Source organism: Pinus tabuliformis, chromosome J (genome assembly GCF_031772625.1).
Source record: "Pinus tabuliformis cultivar Carrire ecotype Pingquan chromosome J, CPIR1, whole genome shotgun sequence".
Classification (NCBI taxonomy): Eukaryota; Viridiplantae; Streptophyta; class Pinopsida; order Pinales; family Pinaceae; genus Pinus; species Pinus tabuliformis.
In genome coordinates, this window is record NC_142295.1 from 291196707 (window position 1) to 291218517 (window position 21811).

The following is a 21811-nucleotide window of genomic DNA, read 5'->3' on the forward strand; positions in this document are numbered from 1 at the left end:
GGTTAGATGTTTTTCACATGATCTTTAGCGCAAAACATGTCATAAGCATGTTTATCAGGAGCATCTTGGAAAAATATTTCCAATGGTATATCACACTCCCAAAACCGGCTCCCAGATCAAAAGATACGACCGAATGAATGGTTGACTCAAAGGCCTCCCGTGTAGCAGTTCAGGTATTGAATGATCCAGAGGAAGCTAGGAGATGTCAGTGGCTGGTTTTGTGGCTAGATTGTGATAGAGAAGAAGAGAACATAGAATTTGAGGTCTACTACTGTGTTGCTAATCCTCATCTCAACATATGGTGAGCTCGTTTCTTTGCTTTGATTGAAAGAGATATCGTGTGCAGAGGGCACTGTATGTTGCTGACAGTGATATTGTAGGTGAAAGAAAATAATGGAGAAAATTTCAATAGGTAGTGAAGTAGGAGGTGCAGGTTCTGCATTGTCTTATCAAGCCCTAAAGTGCTTGGATCAATTGTGGCTTGAAATTTGCACGAAAACAGCAGATGCCAGTGCACCAATAGACGTGGTCAAACGTCTATCAGGTTCCTACTTAGGAACTAGACCAAATCCTAGAACATCAAAATTATTTGATGTAATTATTTGTGGTGGTACCTTGGGCATATTTGTTGCAATGGCTTTAAGATTAAGAGGGCTTCATGTAGGTGTTATTAAGAAAAGTACACTGAAAGGGAGAGTGCAGGAGTGGAATATATCAAAGAAAGAGCTCATGGAACTTGTAAAGATTGGAATATTATCAGAAGATGACATTGAAAAGGTCATTACAGAAACTTTTAACCCAAACAGGTGTGGTTTCAAGGGCAGAGGTGAAGTTTGGGTAGAGGACATTCTAAATCTTGGGGTCTCGCCAATACAACTTATTGATCTTGTTAAACAACATTTTCTAAGTTCGTGGGGCATGCTTTTTGAAGGTCATGCGGTTTCAAATATTTGCATATATGATGATGCTATGGTGATTAAACTTGATAATGGGGAGGCTTTAGATGCACGCCTTATTGTTGATGCAATGGGAAATTTTTCCCCTATAGTAAGGCAGATAAGATCCGAACAAAAGCCTGATGGAGTTTGCCTTGTTATTGGTTCTTGTGGTTGTGGTTACAAAGACAATTCTATAAGTGATATAGTCTATACAAACTCACCTGCAATAAAAGTCGGTGAATCAAGGCTTCAATACTTTTGGGAGGCATTTCATGCACGTTCTAGTCCTAGATACTGCACTATATATTTTTTTACCTATGTGGATGCACAACCAAATCGTCCTTCACTAGAGAAAATGTTGGAGGCTTACTGGGACTTGATGCCTGATTATCAAGGTGTTAGACTTGATGATTTGGAGATATTATGAGTTGTCTTTGCAATTTTCCCAACATATCGTGACAGTCCATTGCCAGCAGCTTTTTATCGCATTTTACAGGTTGATGATGCCAACGGAATACAATCTCCTGTATCTTTTGGTGGATTTGGAAGCATTTCACGACACCTTGGCAGATTATCAACTGGAATTCATGAGGCAATCACTGAAAATTTGCTTGATTCGTACAGTTTATCTCTGCTCAATCCTTATATGCCCAATCTAAGTGCGGCACTACGCATAGCCCTGTGGCGCTACACATAGGACTCAACACACTTTCTAAGTCCAGGTGACAGGTTGATTCATGTTTACCATTTTAACAAGGATTCGTCACAAAACTAGATGATCCAGAACTTTGGAGAACCTTTCTTTTTGTTATTCATGAGGGTGAGATCTTATCAGAGGTTAAAGAATGAATCAAGAAGAAATTGCAGGTCCTCGTTGAAGAATTTTCTAAGTGGAAGTTCGCATTCCTTTCCTCGGGTCGTCCTGAGTACCTTCAAGATACAGACATTGTATATCATTGTTTTCAGAGATGAGATGTTTATAGTGCTTGGGAGCAGTATCTTCGGTTGGAGCATTCTGACAATACATCAAAGAGAATTCACCAAGTCAGCCAGAACCGCCATTCACTTGAGAGATTGTGAAAAAATGGGTCAAGCAATTGACCAGGGAAAAAGGTTACATTGAACAGATGGTAGAAGAATCAAATGCAAAAGTGTTTACATTTGATTCTTATCACTTAGGGGTTCATGGTCCAGGTTTTGACATTGACACGTTGTGTGTTGGGCCTCGGTATGCAGATCGGGAGGAAGATTCTTTTCATTCTTCTTCATGACATGTTGACTAAGATGCCTGAAGTTACAGAACTGAATCGTGTTCCATATGCTCATGTACCTATTATGAAATTTAAGCTTAGAGGGATATCTATTGATTTGCTTTATGCTAGTGTTGCTCTCCGTATTGTTCCTAATGACATGGACATTTCACAGGAATTGGTATTGTACAATGTGGATGAACAAACTGTGAGAAGTCTGAATGGTTTCCGAGTGAATGAATAGATTCTACATCTTGTTCCTAATGCCTAGCATTTTTGCACCACACTCAGATGCATAAAGTTCTAGGCTAAAAGACGTGGTGCATACTCAAACAATTTTTAGGTGGTGTAAATTGGGCATTGTTAGTTGTTCGGGTTTGTCAACTTTATCCTAACGTGGTTCCTAGCATGTTGGTATCTCATTTCCTTCATATTTATACTCATTGGCGCTGGACAAATCTTGTGATGCTTCATTCAATAACAGAAGAGGAATTAGGATTTCCAGTTTGGGATCCCCGAAAAAACCCCGAGATTGGACTCATCATATGCCCATCATAACACTCGCATATCCAGGCATGAACTCCAGTTACAAGTGACAGAGATCAAGTTGCAAAAAAAAACTTCAACATGTGGTAGTATTCAAATCATTTAATAAGAAGATGGCAAAGATTTTGGGCATCCGAGGCATTTACAGGGTGCAGGTGGAAGATGATTTGATAATTATCCCAGATTTTCCTAGATTTCCAGTGATGGCTCCAAAACAAACTTTGGCAATTTGACTTGTGGCATCAAATCAATTGTTCTATTTTGATGTGATTTAATTCCTTAGTTATAAGTTAGATTTATTTTATTTGACCGCATAAAATATATATTTAGGTGTTTGTTTGTTTTTTCTATTTTAATTATTTCGATTCCTATGTTTAGGAAATCATAATTAGTATGTAATATTATAAATGTTTTAAGATGTAAGGGTTCAATTTTTGCAGCAGAGAGAGGCTGCTTGGCACTGTGTAAATTTTTCTTGAATATCATTTTAATAAAGCAGTTTTTTCCCTTTGGACCTAGGATCCATCATGGTTTTTAATATTCAGTATGTTTTTCCTATAATTCACTTACATATTTTGTTTTCTCTACCTTGTTACAACATTATCTAAGAGATGTGTTAGGAATCCATCCCCTATGATTCTCCATTCATGATGATTTTGATGTTAGATATAATGGTTGTCTTTGCAGAATTCATCCTTTACTAGATGCTTTGTTGAGAAACCTCATGTTTGTCTTTCGTCTAACACTGCTACTAGAGATCCATCCCCTATTTGATTCCTGCAGGGTAGTGGGCTTTCTCCCCTCTATTCTTCTCACATTTGCAATCTTCTATCTGGCTGAACATGGCACTTAATTTTCCCCAAGTTTGTTGGCAGAAACTGGCATTGACTCCATAGCCCAATCAACCTTTCTCTTGCTGTTTCGACCCAAAACCTTTCAAACAAAATCCCTGCACTCCATAGCTAGCCTAAGATTCAGTTATCACAGCCACGTTTTGTTGGCAAAGAGAGAACCCTCTCTGGTCTGGCAGGGCTAGATGCCAGATCAAAAGCTTGGTCTATGGTTACCTCGGAATTGCCTCTTTTCAGCCTTGAGGTTCATTCTGAGTGCTAACATATTGGCTCAGTTACCAGAGATGAGGTGACAGATCTTCTCCGGGAAAGATCGTTCAAGTTGCAGATCCGATTGCTGATGGTGGACAACAGTCAGACACATATGAAGGCTGAAATCATTCACCTGACAACTCCACTGTTCGAAATCCTGAGTTTCAAAGTATTGATGGTGGCTCCACTAACTAAATGAGGGACCCAGACATTGCTTCTATTTATTCAAGGTATTCATGTATCGATTTTTCTAATCTTCTTGGTTTTCCTAATCAATTACCGAAGGATGCATATATTTTGAGCAATGGCCCTAAATTCAATGGGGAAGATTTGACTTTAACTCTTGAACATGTAACAAATTTCAAAACATTTACAGAATCTCTTAGAGTCAAAAAATAGGCTGTTTTTATCAGATTGTTCTATGATTCGTTTCAAGGGAAATGTAGACAATGGATCAAAAGTTTTCTTATCAGATCTATTAAGTCATTTGCAGATTTTTGGCATATATTTTTTGAAACATGGATGGAGAAAGAGGAAGAATTAGAAATATAGGCGACCTCTATTCAAGGCTTTAGAGAATGGGAAGATATGTGGACGGATGATGAGGTAGATGAGAACTTTGCTTCATCTCTTTCTTCTTATTTTAAGTCTTGTCGATGTAGCCATGAAGTTAAGCTTAATTTTTTGCAAGAGTTTGCCATCAAAATTGAAGGAGATTTAACTGAATTGGAGACCCAAATATAGTCCTAGGATCTGGACTATCAAGTCCCATTCTTTGGGGATATTTTTTAGCAAAAGGAAGAGAAGGTAATGCTGCTCGTGGATATTTGCATTGATGGTTTGCAACTGGAAGCCTGTATTGAGGAATTGGGACAGCAAATAGAGTTTGGTTTCTTTGATCCTGTTGTGACATATATGGAAAAAAGCTCATTTTGAATAACAAGCCAGATTTCCTTTTACACAGCCACACTCATTTTGTGCATGTATGGCTGTCAGCCTTTCATTTGTGTTCTGGTTCAAGTACTTCTGAGCAGCATCCTTGTCACAGTGACTTGATTGGTTGATCTGGGATTACAACATCACTTGGTCAATTGATTTTACTGCAACGTAGAGTAGGTTTGCATATAAATAAGCTACCTAAGGTAGCATTTCAGTTTCTGATATTTGTTTATGTGCAGGTTGCAGTATGTGTATGTTTTATGGATTGGTATAAGTTGTTTTGAGTTTGCAGCTATTTGACCGTATTTCCCAATGGATGAGGCACTAATCTACAAGTTTCCAGAGTCTATGGTTCTTAGCACCTCCAAGGAGATGCCATCCCCGATGGCGCCACTGTTAGAGTTAGTCCTTGGCCTTCCTTTAGTGATCAAAATTGGACTCTTACTAGGTTTGGTTTGGCTAGATGTTTTGCACATGATATTTTGATCCGGATTTAAATTGGAACGCAATAGATTACAGAGATAACCATAAATACAGAGATGCGATAACCATAAATATAGAGATGCAGCGGAAATAATACTTCATTTCATTAATGGAAAATACTGAAATATGCTTACAACCAGAAATGGAAATAAACCAGCTAGGGCGATGGTAGCTTATCTCTGAGAAGAGATGTGCGGCTACATGCCTCTGAACTGTTCCGAACTGTGTTACAATGAGGCTCGAAGGCCTATTTATTGTTGAGAAACAATGAAAAACCCTTCACATCCCGAAACCTAACCCTAGAAGATGAAACACCAAATTGTGGGCCCCGTTTGGGTAAATTGGTACAACAATTTCCCGGGGTCGTAACTTTGGCATACAATCTCCGTTTGACGCGTACAATAGCTTGTTAGAAAGATCTATCCGAGCACTACCACTTTGGGAAGGGCAACATCGGTCCATGGACCCATGTTGCCCCCAGATTTCCCAAAAAACGTCGTTTAGGGCCTCAAAACGGCTCCGGAAGTTCAGGACCCGAAAAACTGCTAAAAATAGTAAATTGTGCTACAATTAAGGAAACTGAAAATGCTGAGAGAGACAGTTGTGAGGGTCCAAATGGGTTGGTGGGTGGCCACCAACATCCACCTGGATCATTCCTCCCCCCTTAGGAAGCAATGGTCCCCATTGCGTTGAGTTCCTCCATCTGCTGAACTTGTTCTGCAATCTCTGATGTGTCCAGTGATGGTGGGAAGCATGGTCGACGATGGTCCACATTGAACATTTGGTGCAGGCGAAGGAATGGAGGAATGTTGTGCTCCAAAGCATTGTTCCCCATAGCCTTGGTACTGCTGTAAGGACCATGTCGGTGTGGTCTGAGCTTCTGATGGGTTCTGGTAAGGCGTTCTTTCTGTCGATGCAACCAGACTTTGTTGCCCACCTGAAACTTATGTGGTACCCATGTGGGTGAGGAGAAGTTGTTCCTGTGTTTTGTCATGACCGTATCCCTTTGCTGCTGCTGCTGCGTGGAGGAACTCTTTGCAGGGGTCATGGATGTAGCAACGATCTTCCCCTTACTTTGGGAGTGAACCAGACAAATGAATTTCCTGGTCTGTGAGATGAGCTTGCTGCCTTTCTTGGTAGTGATCAAAGATGTGACGGTAGGTGGGGCTACCTCCGGTATCCTGTATAATGAATTATTCAAAGAAATAATGACAGCACGAGGCCTGGACTCATACACAGCATGTCGCCTCCACAAGTATGGCTGGCCTAATAATACATCACAAACATCCAGAGGTGTAACATCACATAATACCTCGTCTGTGAAGGGCTTGATGCTGTAGGGAAGGCGGCACTGCTGGCGAACTTTGAGATCTCGTCCTTCATGAAGCCACCCGATACTGTACGGTTGTGGGTGTGGTGTAGTCGGTAGGCCCAACCGCTTCACAACCTCTGCTGAAACCAGGTTCTTTTGGCTACCACTGTCGACAATGAATCGCAGCGGTGAACCCTTCACCCACATCTGTGAGTGGAAAAGACGCTCCCCCTCCTCTGGATCTTCGGGCTCATTTTTCTTGATCTTGGCGGTGGCAACAGTGGCACTGGGATCCGCATCAATGATCTGCTTCCCTTTGCCATTCCCCTTGTCGGGTTCTGGCTCAGGGTCGGAACATGCATCTGATTCGGAAGCCTTCAACTCGGCCACCAGCGACTGCTTGGTCCGACACTCACTTGTGTTATGAGTGGGACTCTTGTGGAACTCACACCACTTTCCTGTGTCCTTCCTCGGCTTCGTGGTGTTGTTCTTTTCTTGCGGCTTCGACGGGTTGTCTTGGGTCACCCCGCCTTGGCTTTGTCCTTTGGGCTTCGGATTTGCAGATCCAAAGTCTCGCTTCTTCTGTTTGAACTTTTGCTCGATTTTGACAGCGTATCGGTATGCTGTGCCAAGTGAGGAGATGTTCAAGAACACCATCTCTTCCTGGATGTATTTGTGCAGGCAGCCACGGTATTTGAGTACCAGATGCAACTCAGAATCTTTGATACCCAACTGTGTGCGAAGGGTATGAAAAATGTTTGTGAACTCCGGCACATCTTGGTCTCGTCCCTGCCGCAGTGTGGTCCATTTGATGTATTTGTCCTCATAGCTTCCGACAGGGTAGTACTGCTCCTTGATGGCATCCCGGAAGTCATTCCAAGTGGGTGCGGCTAAAAATAGTGAGCCTGTACTTTCATCCTTCTGCTCGCAGTAGGTTTCCCACCAGTCCTTTACGTGGGGTGCTGCTTTGAGAAGAGCGAAAACAATCTTTTCCCGACTTGAAAATTCATGAACAGAAAAATACCCATCTAGCAGATTTAACCATTTATCTACGGCATCTGCGTCTATTTGACCCTCGAAGATGGGGATTTCAAAATTAACTTGTACCTTGAAGGGTGTGGAATTTCCAGAGTCGCTGTTGGAAGTCGATGCGTCGCCTCTGGGTAGCCGCTGAAGGATCTGCGCAAAGCTATCCATCATCGCGTTCCTTTGCCGCTCGAGTGCTTCTTCGAGCAAGATTTTGATAGGATCTCCTGCCCCCTCGTCTTTCCTCTCATCCGCCATGGGAGGCCGTCGGGATTTGCGAGGCTGGTCTTGCAAAGGTTCGACCAGTTCAAGCCCTAACTCCTTATATCCCGACCTCGTTGGGGACATGCAAAGAAAAATAGAGAAAAAGCAGACCGCTCTGATGCCACTGATCCGGATTTAAATTGGAACGCAATAGATTACAGAGATAACCATAAATACAGAGATGCGATAACCATAAATACAGAGATGCAGCGGAAATAATACTTCATTTCATTAATGGAAAATACTGAAATATGCTTACAACCAGAAATGGAAATAAACCAGCTAGGGCGATGGTAGCTTATCTCTGAGAAGAGATGTGCGGCTACATGCCTCTGAACTGTTCCGAACTATGTTACAATGAGGCTCGAAGGCCTATTTATTGTTGAGAAACAATGAAAAACCCTTCACATCCCGAAACCTAACCCTAGAAGACGAAACACCAAATTGTGGGCCCCGTTTGGGTAAATTGGTACATCAATTTCCCGGGGTCGTAACTTTGGCATACGATCTCCGTTTGACGCGTACAATAGGTCGTTAGAAAGATCTATCCGAGCACTACCACTTTGGGAAGGGCAACATCGGTCCATGGACCCATGTTGCCCCCAGATTTCCCAAAAAACGTCGTTTAGGGCCTCAAAACGGCTCCGGAAGTTCAGGACCCGAAAAACTGCTAAAAATAGTAAATTGTGCTACAATTAAGGAAACTGAAAATGCTGAGAGAGACAGTTGTGAGGGTCCAAATGGGTTGGTGGTTGGCCACCAACATCCACCTGGATCATTCCTCCCCTCTTAGGAAGCAATGGTCCCCATTGCGTTGAGTTCCTCCATCTGCTGAACTTGTTCTGCAATCTCTGATGTGTCCAGTGATGGTGGGAAGCATGGTCGACGATGGTCCACATTGAACATTTGGTGCAGGCGAAGGAATGGAGGAATGTTGTGCTCCAAAGCATTGTTCCCCATAGCCTTGGTACTGCTGTAAGGACCATGTCGGTGTGGTCTGAGCTTCTGATGGGTTCTGGTAAGGCGTTCTTTCTGTCGATGCAACCAGACTTTGTTGCCCACCTGAAACTTGTGTGGTACCCATGTGGGTGAGGAGAAGTTGTTCCTGTGTTTTGTCATGACCGTATCCCTTTGCTGCTGCTGCTGCGTGGAGGAACCCTTTGCAGGGGTCATGGATGTAGCAACGATCTTCCCCTTACTTTGGGAGTGAACCAGACAAATGAATTTCCTGGTCTGTGAGATGAGCTTGCTGCCTTTCTTGGTAGTGATCAAAGATGTGACGGTAGGTGGGGCTACCTCCGGTATCCTGTATAATGAATTATTCAAAGAAATAATGACAGCACGAGGCCTGGACTCATACACAGCATGTCGCCTCCACAAGTATGGCTGGCCTAATAATACATCACAAACATCCAGAGGTGTAACATCACATAATACCTCGTCTGTGAAGGGCTTGATGCTGTAGGGAAGGCGGCACTGCTGGCGAACTTTGAGATCTCGTCCTTCATGAAGCCACCCGATACTGTACGGTTGTGGGTGTGGTGTAGTCGGTAGGCCCAACTGCTTTACGACCTCTGCTGAAACCAGGTTCTTTTGGCTACCACTGTCGACAATGAATCGCAGCGGTGAACCCTTCACCCACATCTGTGAGTGGAAACGACGCTCCCCCTCCTCTGGATCTTCGGGCTCATTTTTCTTGATCTTGGCGGTGGCAACAGTGGCACTGGGATCCGCATCAATGATCTGCTTCCCTTTGCCATTCCCCTTGTCGGGTTCTGGCTCAGGGTCGGAACATGCATCTGATTCGGAAGCCTTCAACTCGGCCACCAGCGACTGCTTGGTCCGACACTCACTTGTGTTATGAGTGGGACTCTTGTGGAACTCACACCACTTTCCTGTGTCCTTCCTCGGCTTCGTGGTGTTTTTCTTTTCTTGCGGCTTCGACGGGTTGTCTTGGGTCACCCCGCCTTGGCTTTGTCCTTTGGGCTTCGGATTTGCAGATCCAAAGTCTCGCTTCTTCTGTTTGAACTTTTGCTCGATTTTGACAGCGTATCGGTATGCTGTGCCAAGTGAGGAGATGTTCAAGAACACCATCTCTTCCTGGATGTATTTGTGCAGGCAGCCACGGTATTTGAGTACCAGATGCAACTCAGAATCTTTGATACCCAACTGTGTGCGAAGGGTATGAAAAATGTTTGTGAACTCCGGCACATCTTGGTCTCGTCCCTGCCGCAGTGTGGTCCATTTGATGTATTTGTCCTCATAGCTTCCGACAGGGTAGTACTGCTCCTTGATGGCATCCCGGAAGTCATTCCAAGTGGGTGCGGCTGAAAATAGTGAGCCTGTACTTTCATCCTTCTGCTCGCAGTAGGTTTCCCACCAGTCCTTTACGTGGGGTGCTGCTTTGAGAAGAGCGAAAACAATCTTTTCCCGACTTGAAAATTCATGAACAGAAAAATACCCATCTAGCAGATTTAACCATTTATCTACGGCATCTGCGTCTATTTGACCCTCGAAGATGGGGATTTCAAAATTAACTTGTACCTTGAAGGGTGTGGCATTTCCAGAGTCGCTGTTGGAAGTCGATGCGTCGCCTCTGGGTAGCCGCTGAAGGATCTGCGCAAAGCTATCCATCATCGCGTTCCTTTGCCGCTCGAGTGCTTCTTCGAGCAAGATTTTGATAGGATCTCCTGCCCCCTCGTCTTTCCTCTCATCCGCCATGGGAGGCCGTCGGGATTTGTGAGGCTGGTCTTGCAAAGGTTCGACCAGTTCAAGCCCTAACTCCTTATATCCCGACCTCGTTGGGGACATGCAAAGAAAAACATAGAAAAAGCAGACCGCTCTGATGCCACTGATCCGGATTTAAATTGGAACGAAATAGATTACAGAGATAACCATAAATACAGAGATGCGATAACCATAAATACAGAGATGCAGCGGAAATAATACTTCATTTCATTAATGGAAAATACTGAAATATGCTTACAACCAGAAATGGAAATAAACCAGCTAGGGCGATGGTAGCTTATCTCTGAGAAGAGATGTGCGGCTACATGCCTCTGAACTGTTCCGAACTGTGTTACAATGAGGCTCGAAGGCCTATTTATTGTTGAGAAACAATGAAAAACCCTTCACATCCCGAAACCTAACCCTAGAAGATGAAACACCAAATTGTGGGCCCCGTTTGGGTAAATTGGTACATCAATTTCCCGGGGTCGTAACTTTGGCATACGATCTCCGTTTGACGCGTACAATAGGTCGTTAGAAAGATCTATCCGAGCACTACCACTTTGGGAAGGGCAACATCGGTCCATGGACCCATGTTGCCCCCAGATTTCCCAAAAAACGTCGTTTAGGGCCTCAAAACGGCTCCGGAAGTTCAGGACCCGAAAAACTGCTAAAAATAGTAAATTGTGCTACAATTAAGGAAACTGAAAATGCTGAGAGAGACAGTTGTGAGGGTCCAAATGGGTTGGTGGTTGGCCACCAACATCCACCTGGATCATTCCTCCCCTCTTAGGAAGCAATGGTCCCCATTGCGTTGAGTTCCTCCATCTGCTGAACTTGTTCTGCAATCTCTGATGTGTCCAGTGATGGTGGGAAGCATGGTCGACGATGGTCCACATTGAACATTTGGTGCAGGTGAAGGAATGGAGGAATGTTGTGCTCCAAAGCATTGTTCCCCATAGCCTTGGTACTGCTGTAAGGACCATGTCGGTGTGGTCTGAGCTTCTGATGGGTTCTGGTAAGGCGTTCTTTCTGTCGATGCAACCAGACTTTGTTGCCCACCTGAAACTTATGTGGTACCCATGTGGGTGAGGAGAAGTTGTTCCTGTGTTTTGTCATGACCGTATCCCTTTGCTGCTGCTGCTGCGTGGAGGAACCCTTTGCAGGGGTCATGGATGTAGCAACGATCTTCCCCTTACTTTGGGAGTGAACCAGACAAATGAATTTCCTGGTCTGTGAGATGAGCTTGCTGCCTTTCTTGGTAGTGATCAAAGATGTGACGGTAGGTGGGGCTACCTCCGGTATCCTGTATAATGAATTATTCAAAGAAATAATGACAGCACGAGGCCTGGACTCATACACAGCATGTCGCCTCCACAAGTATGGTTGGCCTAATAATACATCACAAACATCCAGAGGTGTAACATCACATAATACCTCGTCTGTGAAGGGCTTGATGCTGTAGGGAAGGCGGCACTGCTGGCGAACTTTGAGATCTCGTCCTTCATGAAGCCACCCGATACTGTACGGTTGTGGGTGTGGTGTAGTCGGTAGGCCCAACTGCTTCACGACCTCTGCTGAAACCAGGTTCTTTTGGCTACCACTGTCGACAATGAATCGCAGCGGTGAACCCTTCACCCACATCTGTGAGTGGAAAAGACGCTCCCCCTCCTCTGGATCTTCGGGCTCATTTTTCTTGATCTTGGCGGTGGCAACAGTGGCACTGGGATCCGCATCAATGATCTGCTTCCCTTTGCCATTCCCCTTGTCGGGTTCTGGCTCAGGGTCGGAACATGCATCTGATTCGGAAGCCTTCAACTCGGCCACCAGCGACTGCTTGGTCCGACACTCACTTGTGTTATGAGTGGGACTCTTGTGGAACTCACACCACTTTCCTGTGTCCTTCCTCGGCTTCGTGGTGTTGTTCTTTTCTTGCGGCTTCGACGGGTTGTCTTGGGTCACCCCGCCTTGGCTTTGTCCTTTGGGCTTCGGATTTGCAGATCCAAAGTCTCGCTTCTTCTGTTTGAACTTTTGCTCGATTTTGACAGCGTATCGGTATGCTGTGCCAAGTGAGGAGATGTTCAAGAACACCATCTCTTCCTGGATGTATTTGTGCAGGCAGCCACGGTATTTGAGTACCAGATGCAACTCAGAATCTTTGATACCCAACTGTGTGCGAAGGGTATGAAAAATGTTTGTGAACTCCGGCACATCTTGGTCTCGTCCCTGCCGCAGTGTGGTCCATTTGATGTATTTGTCCTCATAGCTTCCGACAGGGTAGTACTGCTCCTTGATGGCATCCCGGAAGTCATTCCAAGTGGGTGCGGCTGAAAATAGTGAGCCTGTACTTTCATCCTTCTGCTCGCAGTAGGTTTCCCACCAGTCCTTTACGTGGGGTGCTGCTTTGAGAAGAGCGAAAACAATCTTTTCCCGACTTGAAAATTCATGAACAGAAAAATACCCATCTAGCAGATTTAACCATTTATCTACGGCATCTGCGTCTATTTGACCCTCGAAGATGGGGATTTCAAAATTAACTTGTACCTTGAAGGGTGTGGCATTTCCAGAGTCGCTGTTGGAAGTCGATGCGTCGCCTCTGGGTAGCCGCTGAAGGATCTGCGCAAAGCTATCCATCATCGCGTTCCTTTGCCGCTCGAGTGCTTCTTCGAGCAAGATTTTGATAGGATCTCCTGCCCCCTCGTCTTTCCTCTCATCCGCCATGGGAGGCCGTCGGGATTTGCGAGGCTGGTCTTGCAAAGGTTCGACCAGTTCAAGCCCTAACTCCTTATATCCCGACCTCGTTGGGGACATGCAAAGAAAAATAGAGAAAAAGCAGACCGCTCTGATGCCACTGATCCGGATTTAAATTGGAACGCAATAGATTACAGAGATAACCATAAATACAGAGATGCGATAACCATAAATACAGAGATGCAGCGGAAATAATACTTCATTTCATTAATGGAAAATACTGAAATATGCTTACAACCAGAAATGGAAATAAACCAGCTAGGGCGATGGTAGCTTATCTCTGAGAAGAGATGTGCGGCTACATGCCTCTGAACTGTTCCGAACTGTGTTACAATGAGGCTCGAAGGCCTATTTATTGTTGAGAAACAATGAAAAACCCTTCACATCCCGAAACCTAACCCTAGAAGATGAAACACCAAATTGTGGGCCCCGTTTGGGTAAATTGGTACATCAATTTCCCGGGGTCGTAACTTTGGCATACGATCTTCGTTTGACGCGTACAATAGCTCGTTAGAAAGATCTATCCGAGCACTACCACTTTGGGAAGGGCAACATCGGTCCATGGACCCATGTTGCCCCCAGATTTCCCAAAAAACGTCGTTTAGGGCCTCAAAATGGCTCCGGAAGTTCAGGACCCGAAAAACTGCTAAAAATAGTAAATTGTGCTACAATTAAGGAAACTGAAAATGCTGAGAGAGACAGTTGTGAGGGTCCAAATGGGTTGGTGGGTGGCCACCAACATCCACCTGGATCATATTTAGCACAAAAAATGTCATAAGCATTTTTATCAGGAGCAGCTTGGAAAAATATTTCCAGCGGTATATCACACTCCCAAAACCGGCTTCGGGATCAAAAGATACGACCGAATGAATGGTTGACTCAAAGGCCTCTCGTGCAGTAGTTCAGGTATTGAATGATCCAGAGGAAGCTAGGAGATGTCAGTGGCTAGTCTTGTGGTTGGATTGTGATAGAGAAGAAGAGAACATAGCATTTAAGGTCTATTACCGTGCTGCTAATCCTCATCTCAACTTATGGTGAGCTTGTTTCTCTACTTTGATTGAAAGAGATATCCTGTGCAGAGAGCACTGTACATTGCTGATAGTGATATTGCAGGTGAAAGAAAATAATGGAGAAAATTTCAATAGGTAGTGAAGTAGGAGGTGCAAGTGGTGCATTGTCTTATCAATCCCTAAAGTGCTTGGATCAATTATGGCTTGCAATTCACACGAAAACAACAAATGCCAGTGCACCAATAGAAGTGGTCAAACATCTATCAGGTTCCTACTTGGGAACTGGACCAAATCCTAGAACATCAAAATTATTTGATGTAATTATTTGTGGTGGTACCTCGGGCATATTTGTTTCAATGGCTTTAAGCTTAAGAGGGCTTCATGTAGGTGTTATTGAGAAAAGTACACTGAAGGGAGAGTGCAGGAGTGGAATATATCGAAGAAAGTGTTAGGATATTCCGACACATAGGAAATAGTTAAGTACAACTTGGTCTAGTATAGAGTTAGGTATAGAGTTAGGTAAAGTGTGTTTCTTTACTATGTACATTTTGTAACTTACAATCTGACGGTCACGATATGTAGTGATCCGACGATTCATTCTCTCCTTGGTATTACCGACACTTGATTCGTGACTTAACACCCGATTGGTCCATGATCTCTATTTAAAGAGCATGGAGGGTCATTTGTAGGTTAACCATTCATGAGAGAAGCTTATGTAAATTTTCATTCTTTTATTAATAAATTGCCTGAAGTGGCCGCATTGGCTCAGGCCGTGGACTGTTTCCCTCTTTGAGGGTTTTAACCACGTCAAAAGTACTGGTGTATTGATTTGAGATCTGTTTGTGAGCAGTGTCCTTTGGTGTTCTGTCTGAGGAACTTACCCTGTAAATTCCTACATGGTATCAGAGCTATTCGAGGGCCGCGTCCGTTGGTGATCCAAATCTGAAGCCGGTAGAACTGCATCCGACTACATTTTCCTATATCTATTGTTTCTGACTGCTTTCGGGCCGAGAGGACTACTTTGTTGTGTTGGGAGCATCTGTTCCAGTGAGGAACCCCTTTCGTTTCATGTGAAAAGGTTTCCGGTAGCCCTAGCTACGTCATTTTTAAGATCCGGAGGTATACAATGTTTATTTGCAGTTTACAGTTATTTTCTCTCTGTTTATTTCGGTTTTCGGTTTATTTAGCCTTTTTTTATTACCGGATCTATACCTTTCATTTCTGCATATGCTCTTTGCCTTGTGACTCTGTGCATCTGGGCAAATCAGAAATAGAAAGGAAGGATTTTTCTCATGCGTATGCTCTTTTCCATTGCGCCTTAGTGTGATCTCGGAAAATCAGAAACATTGAGGAAAATATTTAGTTTCCGGCTAAAGCTAACTTCGAGCCGCAAGGTTCATTTTTGAAAATATTTAGTTTCCGGCTAAAGCTAACTTCGAGCCACAAGGTTCATTTTTTTTTGTATGTCCGTGTTGGGTTTTGTGTTTTTTGTTTTGTAGGGAAAAAGAGCTTTCTCAAAGCAAGCACGCAACCCAAAGCATCAACACCCCTCTCTCTCTCTCTCTCTCTCTTTCTCTCTCTCTAAAACTTTTTGTATAGCTCACTTGGTGCAAAGCTAATTTATGAGAGTAGAGGTCTTGGGTTCAAGTCTCTATTTTGTGAGGGTGGATTTTTCATTTTCGCACATTCCCGCACTTCGTCGGCGACTTCATCAAATTTTCTTCAAAAAGCCATAACTTCTTCATCCGGAAGCCATTTTCAGAACCGTTTTTTTTTAAACAGCCTAATTTCTCGAGATCTTTCCATTGAAACACTTAGTTTCAGCATCTATAGCTTCAGTTTTTTTTTAAAATGGAAAGTCCATGCCAAGTTATTCTTGACAGCACCAACTACTTCCAATGGTGGTCCTACATTGTGGATTTACTTAGAAGTAAAGGTCTTTACAGAATAGCCACAGGCCAAGAGACCAAATCGAAAGATAAAGACAAGGCAGCTAAATGGGAAAATAGGCAAGACCAAGCACGTGGGTTGATAGGGATGTCTATTTCTCTAGATCTTAGATTCCATATTGCAGAACTTGATACTCTTGATGAAGCAATGAAACAGATTACTAAAGTCTTTGGAATTAAAAATGAACTTAAAGCCCATCAACTTGAAAATGAATTGCTTACATTGGACCCCAATAATTTTTCTTGCATTGAAGATTTTTTGTCCAAGTTCAAGACCCTTAGACTTCTCTTGGAAGGTGTTAAGGTTAAGAAAGAAGATAGTAGCCTTATCTACTCCATTCTTACTAAGTTGGGACCAACCTATTCTGTGTTTGTTTCCACCTTCCATTCCACAAGAGAAGCCTTCATTTCTCAAGGACAAGCCTACAAGTCTCCGTCCTTTGATTCCTTTTGTGATTCTTTAATAAGAGAACAAGAAAAACTCTTACACCTTGGTCTTCTTCATCTTGGAAACTCTTCTAAGAAAGCGTTAGTCGCCCAACAGCAACCAAATTCAAAGAATCCTAAGAAGTCGTATCCTAAAAGGAATGGTCCTAAACCAAACAAGGGTCCTAAGCAATTTCTGCTTCAAAATGAAGAATCATTTCAACAAAATGATAAGACAAATAAAAACAAATGGAAGAAGACTGATAGACATTGCAACTTTTGTAATCGAGATGGCCACTTAGAATCCAAATGCTTTAAGAAGATGGAAGCCTTGGAAGCAGAAATGAAGAAGCATAACATCCATTTGGAGCAATCTTCAACTTCAACTTCATCTTCAGGAATGGCACTTTCTGCATGTGGTTGTCAAGCATCTCGGTCTGGCTATGCACTAAATGTATCTTCTTCTTCTCATTCTCATGAGTGGCTCATTGATTCTGGAGCTTCTTATCACATGGCCAAAAACAAAGCCATGTTTTCTTCTTTAAATGATTGTAACACCAAAAATATATATGTTGGTGATGATAGATCTCTTAGTGTTGTAGGGACTGGAACTGTTCATCTAGACAATGGTCAGTTTAATGATGTATTATGTGTTCCAACCTTATCCTGCAACCTTCTATCTGTATATCAGATAACCCATTCAAGTGAAGGTAAAATCGTTGAATTTTCACCTCACGATGTTGTAATTAAGGACCTAAGAGATCCTAGACACATTTTAGCTACTGGCATTGCTGATGATTCTACAAGGTTATATATGTTTCACGACTTTGGGTCATCAAATCTTCCCTCAGTATTTGTTGCTCATAATGATGAAGTGAGCAAACTTTGGCATGAGCGATTTGGTCACTTAAACTATCGCTCTCTTCAGAATCTATGTAAAGAAAATATGGTGACAGGTCTTCCAATGGTATCTTGCAGAGATGGTGTTTGTTCCGGATGTGTACTCGGAAAACATCATCGGGACAGTTTTGAAAAACGTGCCTCTTGGCACGCCTCAGCCCCTTTACAACTCATGCATAGTGATTTATGTGGTCCACTTCCAGTTGCTTCATTCTCTGGCTACAAGTATTTCTTAACTTTCATTGATGATTTCTCCAGACGCACTTGGGTATACTTCTTAAAACTCAAGAGTGAAGTATTTAACATGTTCTTGGCCTTTAAGGCCTTTGTTGAAAAACAATCTGGACATCAAATTCTTAAGCTAAGATCTGATAATGGCGGAGAATATGTTAAAAACACATTCATCAACTTTTGCACTGAGAATGGAATTCAAATGCAACATACTGTTCCATATACTCCACAACAAAATGGTGTAGCTGAAAGGAAGAATCGCACCTTAAAGGAAATGGCTAATTGTATGCTTCAATCTAAAGGACTTAGTCTTAATTATTGCGCAGAAGCAATTAACTGTGCAAACTACATAATAAATCGCACTCCTACTAAGGTTTTAAAGAATATCACTCCAGAAGAAGCATGGAGCTCAATTAAACCAGATGTAAGTCACTTTCGTGTTTTTGGAAGTGAAGCATGGGCCCATATTCCAGATGAGAAACATAAAGCTTTAGAACCTAAGAGTGAAAAATGTATTTTTTTTGGATATTCTGAAGATGTCAAAGGATATAGAATTATTCCACTTAAGTCCAAAAATGTTATCATTAGAAGAGATGTAAATTTTGCTGAAAATATATCGGCCTCCGAGCCTAGTTCGGCGGATGTGCCACCTCTCCCTATCTCTTCTACTTTTGAAAATATTTCTTCTTCAGACGATGAAAGCGAGGATGAAAATCCTCCCCCACCTTCTCAGGATCCTCCTTCAGCTCCTCAGCTTCCAAAATGGGTCCGTGCTACTCGGGATGCAGCAGGTGATCTTACCGATGATCCTACAGATCAGCGATGTACACATTCTCAGTTTGAGAGAGCCTCTTCTTTACTGGCTCAAGCTTCAGTGAATTATGATCCTGACACCTTTGCAGAAGCTTCAGGCCATCCAGATTGGGAAGCAGCTATGAATGAAGAATATCATTCATTATTGGAGAATGATACATGGGATCTTGTTCCTCTACCAAAGGGACGAAAACTTGTTAGATGCAAATGGGTTTACAGAACCAAGTATGGACAAGATGGGAAAGTTGATAAACATAAAGCTCGTCTTGTTGCTAAGGGTTTTTCACAAGTTGAAGGCATTGACTATACTAAAACCTTCTCCTCTATTGCCAAAATGAACTCTATCCACCTTGTTCTTTCCCTTGCTGCCTCTTTCAAATGGGAAGTCCATCAGATGGATGTTAAATCCACATTCTTGCATGGGGACTTGCATGAAGAAATCTATATGGAACAACCTATTGGCTTTATACAAACAAACTCCAGCCTTGTATGTCGGCTTAAGAAATCCCTTTATGGTCTCAAGCAAGCTCCTCGAGCTTGGTATGCCAAAATGGATAACTTTCTTTTAGAAAATGGCTTTTCTAGGTGTCATTCTGACAATACTGTCTACACCAAGAAAGTGGGCAAGTCTCTTATCATTCTTGTTCTTTATGTTGATGATCTTATCCTGACTGGTAGTGATCCCAACCTTATAAACCATGTGAAGTCTGGCCTTAAAAGGAAGTTTGAAATGACAGACTTAGGACACTTACATTATTTTCTTGGTCTTCAAGTCTTGCAATCCAAGGAAGGTATTTCCCTTTCCCAATCCAAGTATGCATGTGATATTCTACGCCATTTTCACATGGAAGACTGTAAGCCAGCCCCTTCTCCCTTTCAGTCTAGAGTCAAACTTTCAGTCACTTGTACTTCTCCTGAAGTTGATGCTACCTTATACCGTCAACTTGTAGGAAAACTTTTGTATCTAACCCATACTCGTCCTGACCTTTCCTTTGCTGTTGGCCTTGTTGCTCGGTTTATGAAAAACCCATGTGAAAGTCATTGGAAAGCAGCTAAAAGAATACTTCGTTATGTTCGAGGTACAGTTTAGTTTGGGATTCATTACAGTGTTGAAGCATCTCCTCTATTGGTTGGTTTCACTGATTCTGATTGGGCTGGTGACCCTGATGATCGGAAGTCTACTACAGGTTATGTGTTCACTCTTGGTTCAAGACCTATTACATGGGCTTGCAAGAAACAAGGTTCCATTTCTCTTTCTTCAGTAGAAGCAGAGTATCGTGGTGCCATAGAAGCTAGTAAGGAAGCCTTGTGGCTTCGTCAGATCCTGTCAGAGTTTGGCTTTCAACAGCAGCATCCGACTACACTTTGGTGTGATAATCAAAGTGCCATTCAACTATGCAAAGATCCAGTCCAACATCAGCGCAGCAAACACATTGAACTGCACATGCACTTCATCAGAAAGCTCATTCATGACCATGTTCTTGAAGTGCAATATTGTTCAACAGATGATCAAGTTGCAGACATCTTTACAAAGGCTCTCACAGAGGCGAAGTTCACTAAACTTCGATTTATGGTTGGAGTTCAAGAAGTTGTCACTAAGGGGGGATAGGCTCTAGTGCCTCCTTCCTTCTCCTATTGTGTCATATTTGTAAATCCTTCAATCCTATCCCAAGTTGTTCTTAAGGGGGGATGTTAGGATATTCCGACACATAGGAAATAGTTAAGTACAACTTGGTCTAGTATAGAATTAGGTATAGAGTTAGGTAAAGTGTGTTTCTTTACTATGTACATTTTGTAACTTACAATCTGACGGTCATGATATGTAGTGATCCGACGATTCATTCTCTCCTCGGTATTACCGACACTTGATCCATGGCTTAACACCCGATTGGTCCATGATCTCTATTTAAAGAGCATGGAGGGTCATTTGTAGGTTAACCGTTCATGAGAGAAGCTTATGTAAATTTTCATTCTTTTATTAATAAATTGCCTGAAGTGGCCGCGTTGGCTCAAGCCGTGGACTGTTTCCCTCTTTGAGGGTTTTAACCACGTCAAAAGTACTGGTGTATTGATCTGCGATCTGTTTGTTAGCGGTGTCCTTTGGTGTTCTGTCTGAGGAACTTACCTTGTAAATTCCTACAGAAAGAGCTCATGGAACTTGCAAAGATTGGAATATTATCAGAAGATGGCATTGGAAAGGTCATTACAGCAACTTTTAACCCAAACAGGTGTGGTTTCAAGGGAAGAGGTGAAGTTTGGGTAGAGGACATTCTAAATCTTGGGGTCTCACTGATACAACTTATTGATCTTGTTAAACAATGTTTTCTAAGTTCAGGGGGCATGCTTTTTGAAGGTCATGGGGTTTCAAATATTTGCGTATATGATGATGTTGCAGTGATTAAACTTGATAATGGGGAGGCTTTAGATGCACTCCTTATTATTGATGCAATGGGAAATTTTTCCCCTATAGTAAGGCAGATAAGATTTGAACAAAAGCCTTATGGAGTTTGCCTTGTTGTTGGCTCTTATGGTCGTGGTTACAAAGAAAATTATACTAGTGATATAATCTATACAAACTCACCTGCAATAAAAGTTGGTGAATCAAGGCTTCAATACTTTTGGGAGGCATTTCCAGTAGGTTTTGGTCCTAGAGACCACACTATATATTTATTTACCTATGTGGATGCACAACCAAATCGTCCTTCATTAGAGATAATGTTGGATGCTTACTGGGACTTGATGTCTGATTATCAGGGTGTTAGACTTGATGATTTGGAGATATAACAAGTTGTCTTTGAAATTTTCCCAACATATCATGACAGTCTATTGCCAGCGGCTTTTGATCGCATTTTACAGGTTGATGATGCCAACGAAATACAATCTCCTATATCTTTTGGTGGATTTGGAAGCATTTCATGACACCTTAGCAGATTATCAACTTGAATTCATGAGGAAATCACTGCAAGTTTGCTTGATTCGTATAGTTTATCTCTGCTCAATCCTTATATGCCCAATCTAGTGCGGTGTTGCGCATATCCCTGTGGTGCTGCACTTCTGGAAGTGTGGCACTGCGCGTAGCCCTTTTGCTCTGCGCGTAGAACTTAGCACACTTTCCTAGTCAAGGTGATAGGTTGATTCATGTT

General features: G+C 42.7%; 1 protein-coding gene and 1 pseudogene across 1 annotated transcript; both read left to right on the forward strand.

Annotated features, from left to right (window-relative positions):
* Nucleotides 1-391: 391 nt before the first annotated feature.
* Nucleotides 392-1635, forward strand: LOC149226917 (uncharacterized; annotated as a pseudogene).
* A 19184-nt stretch (nucleotides 1636-20819) lies between these two features.
* LOC149226918 (uncharacterized) lies at nucleotides 20820-21452 on the forward strand. The gene has a single exon (XM_089380352.1). The coding sequence runs from the start codon at nucleotides 20820-20822 to the stop codon at nucleotides 21450-21452; it is 633 nt and encodes a 210-aa protein (XP_089236478.1).
* The last annotated feature ends 359 nt before the right edge of the window (nucleotides 21453-21811 follow it).

What these genes read in the sequence shown, in the direction of transcription:
- LOC149226918 (XM_089380352.1), top strand. Translation starts at nt 20,820, where the DNA reads ATGGAACTTGCAAAGATTGGAATATTATCAGAAGATGGCATTGGAAAG.